General features: G+C 45.7%; 1 protein-coding gene across 1 annotated transcript in view; it reads right to left on the reverse strand.

The window, feature by feature from the left end:
* Nucleotides 1–17728, reverse strand: part of LOC132394568 (flotillin-1-like) — a 60629-nt gene that overhangs the window by 9653 nt on the left and 33248 nt on the right. The window contains exons 3-9 of the mRNA XM_059970866.1: nt 14349–14424; nt 11577–11667; nt 9352–9495; nt 7572–7691; nt 6393–6488; nt 4798–4950; nt 2160–2341 (exon numbers count right to left, since the gene is read on the reverse strand). Of these exons, the coding sequence (XP_059826849.1) occupies nt 2160–2341; nt 4798–4950; nt 6393–6488; nt 7572–7691; nt 9352–9495; nt 11577–11667; nt 14349–14424 (862 nt within the window). The remainder of the gene's footprint in view (nt 1–2159; nt 2342–4797; nt 4951–6392; nt 6489–7571; nt 7692–9351; nt 9496–11576; nt 11668–14348; nt 14425–17728) is intronic.

Consider the following 17728-nt stretch of genomic DNA (forward strand, 5'->3'; position numbering starts at 1 on the left):
CGAATCATGTTCACGGAAAGCCATGGGAACATATGGCAGATGGTCAGTTATGTGACCACTGACATCAGGCAGATAATTTCACAACCACGGACTTGACAGCGCAGCAGATTCAGCAATTGTACTTGTGAATGTGCATGTGTTAGTTAATTATTATTTCATTATGGTGGTATTTAACTCCATTCTTTTCGTTGTAGCACTTGTCAAGACGAGCAAAGCAAAGCCACGATATGGTGCCAGCTTGCTTTCAGTCTTGCCTGAGAAAGTGGACTGTTGAGTCGACTGATGCTGAAGACTAGCAGTATTCATTTAATATTCAGTTATTCCTTTCAGCCGCAGTGTTGGCATCTAGTTTTCCATTTGGGAGTTTTAGTTAATGGCACTGTTTGGCCTAGTTTTTATTGTGTTCTGTTTCCTTAAAACCCTGTTCACATTAAATTCTGTGAACTATCAATGCACTTCAATGTCTCTCTCTCTGCCCTTGGGCCACATCTGAACGGACCAATAACCTCTGAAGTGTATTGATAATGGCTGGGTTCACAAGTCTTGTAAAGACACTGCGCAGAAGGCACTGGAGAAATCACTTCTGTAGAAAAATTTGCCAAGAACAGTCATGGTTACAGAAAGACCATGATCACCCACATCATTCGACATGACACATAATGAATGTACAATCAATCTATGTACATAGCTAATCTAATGTATATGTGGCCACACTCATTTGCTTGTATGTTTTGTATTACAAGATTGTTTTTATATTTATTGTGTTTTTCTTTTTGCTACTATGAAGTGGTTCATTTTGGTAGGTCAAATATGAAGGCAGAATATAGTATTAATGGCAAGACTCTTGGCAGTGTGTAGGATCAGAGGGATCTTGGGGTCCAAGTCTATAGGACACTTAAGGCTACTGCGCAGGTTGACTGGCTTTCAACTGTGGGATTGAGCTTGAGCCAAGAGGTAATGTTGCAGCTATACAGGACCATGCTCAGGCCCCACTTGGAGTACTGTGCTCAGTTCTGGTCACCTCAATCCAGGAAGAATGTGGAAACTATAGAAAGGGTGCAGAGGAGATCTACAAGGATGTTGCCTGGATTGGAGAGCATGCCTTATGAGGATAGGTTGAGTGAAGTCGGCCTTTTCTCTTTGGAGTGATGGAGGATGAGAGGTGACCTGATAGAGGTGTATAAGATGATGAGGAGCACTGATCGTGTGGGTAGTCAGAAAGGGCACGAGAGGGTACAGTTTTAAAGTGCCTGGGATTAGGTACAGAGGAGATGTCAGGGGTGTGGAATGGGCTGCCGGCGACAGTGGTGGAGGTGGATATAATAGGGTCTTTTAATGTACCTGGAGCTTAGAAAAATAGCCTGGCCTGCTGAGTTACTCCAGCAAATTTGTGTGCTGCCTCTGGTCTCTTTCACACCTTTCCTGTATCAATTTCAATCAAACCCTCTAGTTTTAGGCTCCCACACCCTTGGGAAAAAGACTGACCTTTCACCTTATCTATGCCCCCTTCAGTCTCCTACACTTAAGGGAGAAAAATCTCAAACTTACTTCTAACACAAGACACTCCAGTCCCAGTAACTTCCTCGCAAATCTTTCCTGCATACTCTCCAGAGTAATGACATCCTTCCTATAGCTGGATGACCAGAATTGTGCAAGTGTGGCCTAAACAATATTTTGTATAATTGCAACATGAAGTCCCAAGCCCTGTACACAGAGACTGACCCATGAAAGCAACAACCGACTGTCATTTTCACCATCTACTGTCTACCCATGTCACTTTCAGTGTAGAACTAACCACAGGTCTCTCCGTTCCTCCACACTTTCCAGAGCCCTAGTGTTTACTGTGCCAGTCCTGTCATTACCAAGATAAATGGCTTTCTAAAGGTAGGTGCCTCCTCTACAGGCAAAGGGTCCTGGGTGTTGGGACAGTTGAGCAAAAGATCTTTCTTGCTCCTTGAATATTAAGTGGCAATTCCTTCCCTCCCATTTACCAACAGATCTGGACCCCCAGCCTCTCTGTGTCACCATGCACACCCCAACTTTCTTGGTGGGGAATGATCTGCCATGTCCATATGCCATTAGGATCTCAGTGGCCCAGACCCATGAACCAGCCTTGGGGATCTAGACCAAGCTCTCTGACCCCAGCACGGGGAGGTTACCTCTCAGCCTCAGCCAGCTTCTCCAGTTTGTAGCGCTCAGCCTCTGCGGGCTTCTTCACCTTGGCCTCGAGCTCCTTCTCGCGTCGAAGGATCTCCTGCTCCTGCAGCTGGATCTGCTGGGCACGCTCCACCACCTGCACCTGCATCTTCTCCTCCTCAATCTGCTGCTTGGTCTTGGCCACCTGATGAACGGCGGGGCGGGGTGTTCAGTGTGAGTAGTGGGAAAGACAAAATTAGTGGGCACCACCTTCTACCAGCTTCGCCCACCCCTACAGACTTACCTGCTGCTCCTGCTGTGGAAGTTGCAGCAAGTAAAGGTTAAGATAATGTCCAGGCAAGGATAGTTTTTAGATCAACACGTACAAATAAGCTGGATGAACTCAGCATCCGTTGAAATGAGCAGTCAACGCTTTTGGGCCGAGACCCTTCGTCAGGACTGAAGAAGGAGGGGGCAGGGGCCCCATAAAGAAGGTGGGGGGAGGGAGGAAAAACAATCAGAAAAGATCAAGGGGTGGGGGAGGGGAAGCAGAGAGGGGATAGGCAGGAGAGGTGAAGAAGGAATGTAAGGGGAAAGCACTATGGGTAATAGAAAACAGAATCATGAGAGAGGTGATAGGCAGCTAGAAGAGGAGACAGAGTGAAAGTGGGATGGGGGAAGGGAGAGGGATGGAATTACCGGAAGTTGGAGAATTCGATGTTCATACCAAGGGGCTGGAGACTACCCAGATGGTATACCCAGAGGTGTTGCTCCTCCAACTTGAGTTTGGCCGCATCATGGCAGTAGAGGAGGCCACATATGGACATATGGGAATGTGAAGCAGAGTTGAAGTGGGTGGCAACCGGGAGATCCTGTCTGTTGTGGTGGATGGAACGTAGGTGCTCAACAAAGCGGTCCCCCAATCTGTGTTGGGTCTCGCCGATGTAGAGGAGGCTGCACCGGGGAGCACCGGATGCAACAGATTACCAACAGACTCACAAGTGAAGTGTTCCCTCACCTGGAAGGACTGTTTGGGGCCCTGAATGGTGGCAAGAGAGGAGGAGGAGAGACAGGTGTAGCACTTGCGCTTGCAGGCATAAGTACCAGGTGGAAGATCTGTGGGGAGGGACGTGTGGACCAGGAAGTCATGGAGGGAACAATTCCTGTGAAAGGCAGAGAGGGGTAGAGAGAGAAAGATGTCCTTAGTGGTGGGGTTCTGTTGAATGTGGCAGAAGTTGTGGAGGATAATATGCTGGATCCGAAGGCTGGTAGGAGAGGACAAGGGGAACACGGTCCCTGTTGTGGTGACGGGAGGATGGGGTGAGGGCCGAAGTGCGGGAAATGGAGGAGATGTGATTTGCCAAACTCAAGTTGGAGGAGCAACACCTCACATACCGTCTGGGTAATCTCCAGCCCTGTGGTATGAACATCGAATTCTCCAACTTCCAGTAATTCCTTCCCCCATCTCACTTTCACTCTGTCTCCTCTTCTAGCTGCCTATCACCTCTCATGACTCTGCCTTCTTCTACTACCTATAGTGCTTTCCCCTTACATTCCTTCTTCACCTCTCCTGCCTATCCCCTCCCTGCTTCCTCTCCCCCACTGCTTGATCTTTCCTCTGATTGGTTTTCCACCCTCCCCCCACCTTCTTTATGGGGCACCTGCCCCCTCCTTCTTCAGTCCTGACAAAGGGTCTCGGCCCGAAACACTGACTGCTCATTTCAACTTATGCTGCCCGATGTGCTGAGTTCATTCAGCTTGTTTGTACATGTTGACTTGACCACAGCATCTGCAGTGTACTTTTTGTTTACTGATAGTTTCTAGATAGTGTGCAGTCAAGCCCAGGCAAGGAAGTATAGTTTTTCTTTGCACAGTAGAGACTAGAGCTATTTGGCACACCCAAGACAAGGCTGTAATAAAAGAATGTAAGGCACACACCAACTAGGAGACAATTACTTTACAAACTTCAAAGTGTCAACATGTAGCTTCCATTGACTTTGAACACCTGTACTGTGATTATATTAAGGAATTTGAACATACACAATATTTCCAGTTGGTGAATATCTCTATCCAGTTTGTTAATTTCTGCATAAAAACGTAGACCAAAATAGTGTGGTAACTGGGGTTATACTGTTCCCCTTATACACAAATAAAGTGCTACTGAGCAACCAGTGTGAGTTTTCAGAATCCAGTTAATCAGCGATGACACTGGTACCAGTCCAACACTCTCCCTACCAGAGCCCCACCTTTTTCCCAGCACCTTTCCATTCACCCACCACCTCATTGTTTCTTGGCTCACTGGTTAAACAGAGGACATGCACTGACTTCTGTATCAGTCCGCTTCGCCCAACCACTCCGTACCTATCATTGTGCTCCAGTTCCACGTTGCCACTGCTCTTGGGATAAAGGAAGTTCTTCTGAATTTCCCAATGGAAATTGCTGACTGCATTGCCTCTTGTCTGTAACCTGATAATCGAGGACCAATTATAACAACCAAACCACCTCCAAACCCTTAATCTTCAGACAGAACTGGATGATGAGAGCTTTCCTTTGTCCACACTGACCTACGGATGGGAGGTCCAGTTCACCTGGGCCTGGACTTTCAACCTCTGACCTTTACTGGCTAGGTCCGAGCTGAACACAGAGGCCACCCTCGCATACCTGCAGCTGATAGGCCAAGTCTGACTGCGCCTTCCTTGTGTTCACCTCCGTGTCATAGGTGGCTTTCTTCAGCTCGAAGTCACGCTGGGCTTTGGCCACCTCAATCTCGTTCACGTACTGCGCCGAGACCTTCTGCTGCTGGGCTCTGGCTTCCTGTTGGAGGGTAGAGGTGGAGGTCAGTCTGAGATCAGTACTATAGTTCACCTATTCCCAGCAACAGTTTGTTGGGGCAATGAAAAAGGATTTCAGCTCCTTATCACTCCAACTGCAGGAGTACCTTCTGCCTCAAGATACCGAGGGTGCAAGTTGATGATAAAAACATTCTATGTGTAAAACTATGAATGTATAGAACTGATAACACTCAAAATGATACTATGTATATAAAGAACGTTACAGACTTTTTAATGTAGTCTTGTGTACAGTTAATTTTGGAGATAAATAAAAAGCTTTACTCTAACTCATGCTGTCCCTGCTCTGGGAGTGTTAGATGGGACAATATAGAGTGAGCTTTACTCCATATCTAACTTGCGCAGACCCTGCTCTGGGGACATGGGATAGTACAGATGGAGTTCACTTTGCATGTGTCCTGAGAGTATTATCATTCATTATCCTGTATTCTTTCCTGTCTGGGTAAAGTTTGGTGCAGACCTGCACTGCAAGGCAGCATTTTATGACCAGGGACATGTGAGCCTGTAAATGCCGGAATCTGGATCAACAGGACAAGATGCTCTGGCAACTTAGCTGATCAGGCAGTATCTGTGGAGGGAAATGTACGGCGAACATTTTGGGTCAAAATCCAGAGTGATATTCTATATTTCTCTGACCTTAGGTGGTGTGACTCCGTGTAAATATGCAGCAAATTATATTCCTAAACACTTTATCCTCTGAAGCCCCTCCAGATCCCATACTCTAACCCTCCTTACAATCCTTCCATATTTCCTTTTCCAGCTCCTAACTTCCCCTTCATCTCCTACTTCTTTAATACCCCTGCCCCCTATCTCTTTCACAAGCCTATCCTCTTCTCTTTCCTCTCACAGTCCCTTCAGGACTACTGCCAAGCCATTATAGCATCACGCCCTCAACTCTTCTTCCTGCCACACCTCAGCCCTCACCACAGTTCTCCTCACCTTTCTCTTTGCCTGGCCCCCATTCCTTTCCTTTCCTCTCAGCCCCTATTCTAACCTCTCTTCTCAGCCCCCATTCTAACCTCTCTCCTCAGGCCTCATTCTAACCTCTCTCCTCAGCCCTCATTCTAACCTCTCTCCTCAGCCCTCATTCTAACCTCTCTCCTCAGCCCTCATTCTAACCTCTCCTCCTTCCCAGTGCCTCCAAATAACCACCTCCCCCTCTGCTGGCCCCAATCCTCCAACACTATCTAACTACTGCCTTTTCCCTCCTGACCCCCAGCCCTACCTCAGCCCTGTTCCAGGCCCATCCAACTCTTGCAGTGCCTCTCCCCCAAACCCCCCCCCCCCCATTTCTCTCCTCCCTGTCCCAGTGCCCCACCCTCCTCCTCCGCACCCCTCCAATATTTCACTGCCACCTCAGTGGTCAGCAGGACTCTCCTCAGCCCTAAAAATTGTAAGACCCATTACCTTGATACCCGAGTCCCGTTTGGCCTCAGCTTCTCCGATCCGAGCATCTCGCTGCACCTGGGCTGTGCGAGACTTCCCCAGTGAGTGTAGATAACCCTGTGGAAACACGGAACATCAGTACACTGTGGTTGTATCACTGTGGGAGCAAGGATGTTATATCCAACAACAGGTCATTGCCAGAGAGCAACTTTCAAAGTAAATTTAGAAGCAAAGTGTGAATATGTCACCATATATTACCTTAAGATTTATTTTTTTGCAGGTATTACAGGAAAACTGAAACATGAGTTGTAACGAATCCTTGATAGAGAGTCTGTGGATCATAGAATACATTCAGAGTGGTAGTGATTGAAGTTATCCACACCAGTTCAGGAGCCTGATGGATGTAGGGTAATAATTGCTCCTGAACTTGGTTGTGTGGGTCTAAGGCTTCTAGACCTCTTGCCTGATGGTAGTAGTGACAAGAGGGCATGGCTAAGGTGGCAGTGGTGTCATAATATGATCTCAGTTATACACAGGTGACTGAGCCCTTCAGGTCATGCTGACCATCACCACAGTCGTTTACACTGATCCCAAATGGAGACTCTTAGACAGGCACATAGGTGGCTATGTAAGAGGGAAGGGTTGGGTTGATCTTGGAGTAGGGTAAAATGTCGGTACAACATCTTAGGCTGTACTGTGTGGTCCTGTTCTATGTTCTAAACTGGGGCACTGGGTGGAAACCCATGCACTCATAGGAAGCGCTTACAGCAGCACAGCCAGCACCAGAGGTCAGAACCAAATCTGGATTGTTGGCGATGTGAGGCAGCGGGTCGACCATCTGCACCACTGTGCTGTCCCATTTTCCTCAAACTGGTCATTGGAGTAAGGTTAGCTGGGTTAACAGCCCTGGTGTGGCTTGGCATCCCAATAGATTCAATACTTCCCCAAGGTACCCCTCGAAGCAATCCTCCAATATGTTGCCTTAAACCATCATCAACTACCCCTTCTGCCCAGGCACCATGACCTCTGCCAACTTTTGCCTGGAAATATTCCTGAAGATGATGTCATGGAATTATCTGCCACCAATTTTCTAACTGGTATCATACAACTTTCTGCCCTTGGAGAGAATGTAAGGTCGAAAGGGTTGTGTACGTTAATGGTGGACGAGTCCCTCGGCAGGACCCTCTTGCTCCAGCCTACCTGGTCATCATGAATGTCCTTCAGGGTGTAGCTGACCACCCCAATGCCCATGTTGACTAGGTCAGAGGAAGCCACTTTGAAGACCTGTTCTGAGAACTTCTTCCGGTCTTTGTAGATCTCCTGACAAGGTGGGGAGGAGAAAGAAGACCAGTAATGAGAACAAACATAAGCAGCTACCCAACTGAACATCCTCCCTTCTCAACACATCAATTATTGGAATGCACTCCTTTTCCAAGTGATGGTGCATTAGAGTGTAAAATTGTTGCTTTTCTCATAGCTTAATCTTTCCGATGGTGAGTGGCTAGGGGTGTTCCTCAAAGGGTCAGTATTGGGACTGCTGATTTTCACATTGTTAGTCAATGATGTAGATAATGGAATTGATAGCTTTGTGACAAAATTTGCAGATAATATGAAGATGGGAGAGGTAGTCCTAAGAAAGCAATGCAATTGCAGCAGGTCTTAGACAAATTGGAAGAATGGGCAAAAAATTGGCAGATAGAATAAAGTGTTGGGAAATCTATGATGATGTATTATGGTAAAAGGAAGAATTATCTGGACTACTATCTAAATGGGGAGAATGTCCAAATATCAGAGGTGCAGAGGGACTTAGGTTAATTTACAGGTTGAGTCTGTGGTAAAGAAAACAAATGCAATGTTGGCATTTATTTCAAGGGGAATAGAATATAAAAGCAAGGAGAGAATGCTGAGCCTTTATAAGACACTAGTCAGGCTGCACTAAAGAGTATTACTAACGGTTTTAGGCCACATATCTCAGAAAGGATGTATTGTCATTGGAGAGGGTCCAGAGGAGGTTGACAAGGATGATTCTGGGAATGAAGAGATTAACATATGAGGAGCATTTGGATGCCTTGGGCCTGTATTCACTAGAATTTAGAAGATATGGGGGGAATCTCATTGAAACCTACTGATGTTGAAAGGACTAGATAAGGTGGATGTGGAGAGGATATTTCCTGTGGTGGGGCTATCCAGAACTAGAGGGCACAACCTCAAAATTGAATGGTGACCCTTTAGAACAGAGGTAAGGAGGAATAATTTTAGCAAGAGTGTAGTAAATCTGCGGAATGCTCTGCCACAGACTGTAGTAGAGGCTAAATCCATGAGCATATTTAAGGCGGCAGTTGATCACTTCCTGATCAGTCAGGGCATCAAAGGATATGGCGAGAAGGCAGGTGAATGGGGTTGAGTGGGATCCAGGATCAGCCATGATGGAATGGCAGAGCAGACTCAATGGGCTGAATGGCCTAATTCTGATTGCTTGTATTCTCACATGAACTACATATACATAAGTGTACAGTTAATTTTCTGGGAATTGTAGTATTAATGTTTCTGCGTTTTTCTGGAAGTGTCTTAGTTTTTCTGTAACCGGGCCAAACATCTTGAATCGGGCAACTTTACAGGTTATTTGTTATCATGAAACATCTTGATATCTTCTTAGTCTGAACTAGCTTTGTATAAGATGACTACTTCTTTGATTTTACTTCTATAACGCCCAAATAACAGCCATACACAACATGTTTTATGCCTCATTTGTAACATCCGAAGAGCCTCTGGACCACTGTCAGCAGATCCTGCTGTCTCCCACTAATTCTTCCAAGCAAGTTTAGGTTATCCACTTTGCCACATTTATCTTTGCTCTAACCAACAAAAATAATTAGCTTGAGTGCCAGTTGAAAGACTGAACAGTTGGTACTGGATAGAGTGAGGTGATGTGGGGGGCAGGGGAGGCGGGGGTGAGGATGTGTGTGGGAGTTGAACCTACCTCCACAGTCATGTGAGCCATGATGGCCCTCTGGTGACCCTCCAGTGTTTCCAAAGCAATCTGCCCGATCTCAGTCTCTGACTTTCCCAGGAACATCTGGCAGGCAGCGGCAAGCATCTCCTTATTTTGCCCCTGAATCTTCACCTACAGACAAGTGGTCCAGCAGGGGCACATTCCACCAGGAAAGAAAAACACAAGAAATATTGCACCACACAGATTCCAAGCATAAAGGAAAATCAATGGAAGTGGGGGAGGCAGGAAAGGGAACAACATTTATCTACAAATCCCAGGGCATTAAACCTCCTCACTTTCACTCCCATTATTCTGGGTGCTTCTCCTGATCAAAAAATTCACTGAACACAACTCTTCCCCATTCAATACAGAGGACAGAACGCAGTGAAACAAATTCCTGCCTTTCCAAACCCAGTGCAGAAGGTAACAGACTGTAGCAACTCCCAATTACTCTCACTGCACCAAAACCCAATGATCAAACCTCTTCTGCAAATGCTTGCCCTGAAAGATGAACAATATATTAAGTTAACTGTTTAAACAGAGTGGTCTTGTACCATAATTTAGCAACATATTGAAGTGCCTGGGCTTGCTTGCATGATTGTCTACTGATGCAAGTGCTTACATTAAAATTCTATTCTGACCACCAGACTTGTAATGTTAACTCTGTTTTTTCTCTCTCTCTCCTTAAATTCTGCACGACCTGCTGAGTGTTTCCAGCAGAACCAGAATCAGGTTTAATATTACTGGCATATATCGTGAAATTTGTTGTTTTGCGGCAGCAGTACATTGCAATATATTTTAATAAAAATCGTAAGTTACAATAAGGAGTATATATTTAAAAAAATCAAATAAGTAGTGCAAAAAAATGAGAGAAAAATACTGAGCAAGTGTTTATGGGTTCATTGTCCATTCAGAAACCTGATGACAGAGGGAAAAAAAAGTACTCCTAAAACACTTGAGTGCGTATCTTCAAGCTCCTGCACCTCCTCCTTGAAGGTAGTAATGACGAGAAGGCATGACCTGGGTGATGGACTTCTTGCAGTTTGTACAGTGGCCCCTCCATACCAGATGGTGGTGCAGATAGAATGCTCTCCACAGTACATCTGTACAAATTTGCAAGTGTCTTTGGTGACATACCAAATCTCCACAAACTCCTAATGAAATATAGCCACTGATGTATCCTCTTTGTAGTTGCATCAAATTGTTGGTCCCAGGACAGACCCTCAGAGCAGTTGACATGTTGACTTGAAACTGCTCACCCTTTCTTCTGATAACTCAGTGAGGTCTTGTGTGTGTTCTCTCATCTTACCCTTCTTGAAGTCCACATCATTTCTTTGGCCTTCCTGTTTTAGTCAAAATTAGGTTGCTCTCACCAGAATGTTGCCTGCATTGGAGGACCTTAGTTTGGGCAGAAGTTGGTAAGGCTGGGCTTGTTTTTGCTGGGCAGACTTAACTAATAATAATATACCCAATAACAATGTACCAATGCGTGGTGATGTACTCCTGTGTTAATCCCAATATGAAGCTGGATGTGCCAATTGATCCAATGCTGACTCACGCAGGTACAATTAGAACAGGAAACGTTTAATGGACATATAGTAACGAGGGAGGGCTGATCTCTCTCTTAACTGGAGCCGGACTGATGGATGCACTGGCAACGGTCCCTGCAAGAGCCTTAATTCAATTGCTGATGTTGCCAGAAGCAGCCATTAAAGCAAAGAAATACTCAAGAGGCAACGACATCTACCAGTGAGGAACCAACATCAAAAGTGGTCAAAAAGGATGTACTCATGTGCATAAATAAACGAGCTTAGTTTTGAGGGTCAGATTGGGGTCAGACTGGAGAAGGAACAACACAAGGACACAATTTCTGCTGATCCTGGCTTGAAAGGAGGGCTGGAGAGACTGCAGATACTGAAAATCTGCAGCAACGCACCAAATGCAGGAGGAGTTCAACGGGTCAGACGGCATTTATGAAGGGAAGTGGACAGCTGATGTTTCATGTTGAGACCCTTCAACTGGACTGGAAAGACAGAGGGACAATGGCCAATATAAAATGCTGATGGTGGTGGAGGGCACGGCATGGAGCCAGGTGAGAAGGGGATGGTAGGTAGGTGTAGAAGGGGGTCTGTGAGAGTGGAAATGGGGCAGAGAAGCTGGGATGTGATAGGTGGAAGATGCTTACTTGAAAGGAGGGTTGCCCGTAAATGTACCTGTGCGATTCCTGTGACGGAAATTGGGACGCCATGACGGGTGTACACCTTCTCGCTTTTCACGTTCAGTGTCAGAGTGCTCAGCGAAATCCTACAGATAGAGGAATATTCGTCAGAATCCCCAGCTTGCTCCTGAGGTCATACTGATATCACTGATAATTACTGTGCTACCTAGACCCTGCCACCTTAAATAAACAATGCCAAATTTTTTGTTTGCTGTGTTGGGGGGATTCTGTTAGCAGATGGGACTCTTTCAAGTACAGGTACACATGGGTTAAGCCTGAAGTTTAAAATCCCATACACTTCACTGTGGCATGCCTCTATCCCACCAAACATGAGGTACTTTTGAGTGGAGAATGCCAGTTCTTCATCAACTCCATCTACACTTCCCACTGTCAATGGGAATGCAGCCAACAGACTAGTGGACCCTTCCCACCCAATCCTTCCCTCTTCTCCCCTCTCCTTCAGGGCAAAAAATACAAAAACCTGAGAGCACGAAACACCAGGCTCAAGGACAACTTCTATCCTGCTGTTACCATGGAACAAAAACAGTACAGCACAGTACTGGCCCTTAAAAAGTGTCAACTTTTTAACATACTGCAAAATTAATTTAAAGTTTTCCACCCGCATTGCCCTGCATTTTTCTTTCATTGCTTGCCTATCTAAGCATCCTTAAATGTCTCTAATGTATCTACCTCTACCACTGCTCCAAGCACCCATCACTCCCCGTGTAAAAATAGAGCTCTGGCATCCCCCCACTATATTTTCCACCAATCACCTTAAATTCTGCCCTCTCACATTAGCTATTTCAACCCTGGGAAAAAGTCTCTGGCTATCCACTCTATCAATGTCTCATCATCTTATACAGTTCTATCAAGTCACCCTATCAACTTGTGCAGCAGCTTTGAGCGACCAATATATGTAGATTTCACAATCCATATTATTAGACCTCTCATACTCTAAGAGATGAACAATATATATAAAACCATAAATAATTAAATAATAAGTTAATCATGCCAAGTGGAAATCAGTCCAGGACCAGCCTATTGGCTCAGGGTGTCTGACACTCCGAGGGAGGAGTTGTAAAATTTGATGGCCACAGGTAGGAATGACTTCCTATGATGCTCAGTGTTACATCTCGATGGAATGAGTCTCTGGCTGAATGTACTCCTGTGCCTAACCAGTACATTATGGAGTGGATGGGAGTCATTGTCCAAGATGGCATGCAACTTGGACAGCATCCTCTTTTCAGACACCACCGTAAGAGGGTCCAGTTCCACCCCCACAACATCACTAGCCTTACGAATGAGTTTGTTGATTCTGTTGGTGTCTGCTACCCTCAGCCTTTTGCCCCAACACACTTCAGAAAACATGATAGCACTGGCCACCACAGCCTCGTAGAACATCCTCAGCATCGTCCGGCAGATGTTAAAGGACTTCAGTCTCCTCAGGAAATAGAGACGGCTCCGACCCTCCTTGTAGACAGCCTACAGTGTTCTTTGACCAGTCCAGTTTATTGTCCATTTTTATCCCCAGGTATTTGTAATCCTCCACCATTTCCACACTGACCCCTTGGATAGAAACAGGGGTCACCGGTGCCCTAGCCCTCCTCAGGTCCACCACCAGTTCCTTAGTCTTTTTCACATTAAGCTGCAGATGATTCTGCTCACACCATGTAACAAAGTTTTCCATCGTAGCCTTGTATTCAGCCTCATCTCCCTTGCTGATACATTCAATTATGTCAGAGTCATCAGAAAACTTCTGAAGATGGCAAGACTCTGTGCAGTAGTTGAAGACCGAGGTGTAGATGGTGAAGAGAAAGGGAGACAGGACAGTCCCCTGTGGAGCCCCAGTACTGCTGACCACTCTGTCTGACACACAGTGTTGTAAATACACATACTGTGGTCTGCCAGTCAGGTAATCAATAATCCATGACACCAGGGAAGCATCCACCTGCATCACAGTCAGCTTCTCACCCAGCAGAGCAGGGCAGATGCTGTTGAACGTACTGGAGAAGTCAAAAATCATGACCCCCACAGTGCCTGCGGGCTTGTCCAGGTGGGCGTAGACATGGTTCAGCAGGTAGATGATGGCATCCTCAACTCCTAGTCGGGGCTGATAGGCGAACTGAAGAGGGTCTAAGTGTGGCCTAACCATAGGCCGGAGCTGCTCTAGGACAAGTCGCTCCAGGGTCTTCACGATGTGGGAGGTCAATGCCATCGGTCTATAGTCATTGGAGCCACTGGGGTGCGGCGTATTCGGTACAGGAACGAGGCAGGAAGTCTTCCACAGCACAGGAACCCTCTGGAGACTCAGGCTCGGGTTGAAGACATGGTGAAGTACTCCACATAGCTGGGGGGCACAGGCTTTGAGCACCTGGGGCTGACACCATCCGGGCCTGCAGCCTTGCTTGGGTGGAGACGTTCCAGCTGCCTTCTCACCTTATTCCCAATGGAACAGTACCTCGCGTTGGTAGTAACAAAGACATCGCCAATGTGGGATTATTTTGATGGTGTGAAGCAAATCTAGTCAACCCCTTCCCAATTCTGCTAAACGTACATTGAATCTCCTCCACCATCTCCTCAATGTGGTCCAGAGCCCAAAACTGCTCTGACTGTTTAGGGCTTTGTATGGCTATAATAATGCTTTTACCCCTGAATTTGCAGTACTACAACATATAAATAATCCATTCATGTACTTACATATCACAGAGATACCAATTCCCTGTTCCTCTTCCCCTCTCCCTCCCATATCCCAGCCATGCACACTTACCTCTCAATCTGTTGGACGCATGGCAGAACGAATACACGCCCTCCCGCGATCATCACTGGTGGCGACCGGCAGAAGCCTGAAATAGATATCAAATGGTGTGTGTTCATGTCATGTGGGCATCATTGAGTCACGGCTGAAAGAAGGCCATAATTGGGAGCTTAACAGACAAGGATATACTTTGTATCGAATGGACAGGCAGTAAGACATAGGTGGTGGTGTGGCTCTGTTGGTAGGAGATAGAATTACATCTTTAGAAAGAGGTGACACACAGTCAGAGAATGTTGAATCTTTGTGGGTGGAGTTAAGAAACTGCAAGTGTAAAGAAACCTTTATGGGAATCATATGTGGCCTCCAAATAATAGTTAAGATGTGGGATTAAGATTGTAAAGGGAGCTGAAATCAGATGTAAAAAGGATAATATCACAATTGTAATGGGTGACTTCAATATGCAAAGTGATTGGGAAAATCAGGATTGGTGTCGGATCACAAGAGACGGAATTTGTTGAACGCCTTCAAGATGGCTTTTTAGAGCAGCTTGTACTTGACCCTACTCGGGAAAAGGCCATCTTAGATTCAGTGCTGTGTATTAACCCAGATCTTATTAAGGAGCTTAATATAAAGGAAACCTTAGGAGACTGTGATCTTAATATGACTGAATTAATTCTGCAACTTGAGAGGGAGAAGCAAAACTCACATGTATCAGTATCACAATGGAATAAAGGGAATTACAGATGTATGAGAGAGGAGCTTGCCCAAGTGGATTGGAGAAGGATACTGGCGGGGCAGAGCAGAGATGGCTAAAGTTTCTGGTAATAGTTCACAAGGCTCACAATAGGTGTGTCCCATACAGGAAGAAGCTCTCAGATGGAAGGGGTAGGCAACCACAGATGACAAGGGAAGTTAAAGACTGCATTAAAGCCAAGGGAAGGGCATATAAGGAAGCAAAAGTGAGTGGGAAGCTTTTTTAAAATTTAGCAAAAGGCAACTAAAAAAAGATGGAATACGAGGGCAGACTAGCCAATAATATAAAAGTGGGATACCAAAAGTACTTTTTTCAGTTATATAAAAAGTAAAAGGGAGGTGAGGGTTGACATGGAATGCTGGTGAGGTAGTAATGGGAGGGACAAAGAAATGGCAGATGGACTTTATGAGTACTTTGCAACTGTCTTCACTGTGGAAGACACTAGCAGTGTGCCAGAGGTCCATGAGTGTCAGGGAGCAGGAGTGAGTGCCATTGCTATTACAAAGGAAATCGTCCCAGGGAAACTCAAAGGTCTTAAGATGGATAAGTCATCTGTATCAGATGGACTACATCCCAGAGTCCTGAGAGTAGTTGCCAAAGAGATAATGAATGCATTGGTCATTATCTTTCAAGAATCACTTGATTCTTGCATTGTCCCAGAGGACTGGAAGACTGCAAATGTTACCCCACACTTTAAAAAGGGCAGAAGGCAAAAGAAAGGAAATAATAGGTAGTTAGCCTAACCTCAGTGGTTGAGCAAGTGTTGGAGTCTATTATTAAGGATGTGGTTTTGGGGTACTTGGAGACTAACGATAATCTCCACTATCATTACAAGTTAATCATAAATCTGTTACGAGTTCTTCAAGGAAGTAATAAGCAGAATGGACAAAGGAGAGGCAGTGGATGACATTTACTTTGATTTTCAGAAGGTGCTACATGTGAGGCTGCTTAACGAAATAAAATCCTAATGTGTTACAGGAAAGATACTGGCATAGATAGTGGAATGACTGACAGGCAGGAAGCAGCGAGTAGAAATAAAAGCGGCCATTTCTGATTGGCTGCCAGTGACCGGTGGTGTTCCTCAGAGGTCAGTATTGGGACTACTAATTGTCACATTGTTTGTCAATGATTTAGACAATACACAATAGACAATAGGTGCAGAAGTAGACCATTCGGCCCCTCGACTCTGCACCGCCATTCTGAGATCATGGCTGATCATTCACTATCAATACCCAGTCCCTGCCTTGTCCCCATATCCCTTGATTCCCCGATCCATCAGATATCTATCTAGCTCCTTCTTGAAAGCATCCAGAGAATTGGCCTCCGCCGTCTTCCGAGGTAGTACATTCCACACCTGCACAACTCTCTGGGAGAAGAAGCTCTTCCTCAACTCTGTTTTAAATAACTGACCTCTTATTCTCAATCCATGCCCTCTGGTACTGGACTCTCCCAACATCTGGAACATATTTCCTGCCTCAATCCTATCAAATCCTTTAATTATCTTAAACGTTTCAATCAGATCCCCTCTCAATCTCCTCAATTCCAGCGTGTACAAGCCCAATCTCTCCAATCTCTCTGCGTAAGACAGCCCTGCCATCCCAGGAATCAACCTAGTGAATCTACGCTGCACTTCCTCAATTGCCAGAATGTCCTTCCTTAAACCCGGAGACCAAAACTGTACACAATATTCCAGGTGTGGTCTCACCAGGGCCCTGTACAAATGCAAAAGGACATCCTTGCTCTTGTATTCAATTCCCCTTGTAACAAAGGCCAACATTCCATTTGCCCTCTTCACTGCCTGTTGCACTTGCTCATTCACCTTCATAGACTGGTGAACTAGGACTCTTTGCATTTCTCCCTTACCTTACTCTACACCGTTCAGACAATACTGCCCTCTTGTTCCTGCTTCCAAAGTGGATAACTTCACATTTATTCACATTGAATGACATCTGCCAAGTATCTGCCCACACACCCAGCCTATCCAAGTCTCCCTGTATTCTCCTAACGTCCTCTTCGCATGTCACACTGCCACCCAGTTTAGTATCGTCAGCAAACTTGCTGATATAGTTTTCAATGCCCTCATCTAAATCATTGACATAAATCGTAAAGAGCTGTGGTCCCAATACAGAGCCCTGTGGTACCCCACTAGTCACCTCCAGCCAGTCCGAGAGAAACACCCATTCACTGCTACCCTTTGCTTTCTATCTGCCAACCAGTTTTCTATCCATGTTGAAACCCTGCCCCCAATGCCATGAGCTCTGATTTTACTCACCAATCTCCTATGTGGCACCTTATCGAATGCCTTCTGAAAATCTAGGTACACAACATCCACTGGCTTACCCTCGTCTAACATCCTTGTTACACCCTCAAAAAACTCCAACAGATTAGACAAGCATGATTTGCCCTTGGTAAATCCATGCTGGCTCGGCCTAATCCTATTACTGCCATCAAGATATGCCACTATTTCGTCCTTAATAATGGACTCAAGCATCTTCCCCATGACTGACGTTAGGCTAACAGGGCGATAGTTCTCTGTTTTCTCCTTCCCTCCCTTCTTGAAAAGTGGGATAACATTAGCCACTCTCCAACCTTCAGGAACTGATCTTGAATCTAAGGAACATTGGAAAATGATTACCAA

This window comes from Hypanus sabinus, chromosome 5 (assembly GCF_030144855.1).
Source record: "Hypanus sabinus isolate sHypSab1 chromosome 5, sHypSab1.hap1, whole genome shotgun sequence".
Classification (NCBI taxonomy): domain Eukaryota; kingdom Metazoa; phylum Chordata; class Chondrichthyes; order Myliobatiformes; family Dasyatidae; genus Hypanus; species Hypanus sabinus.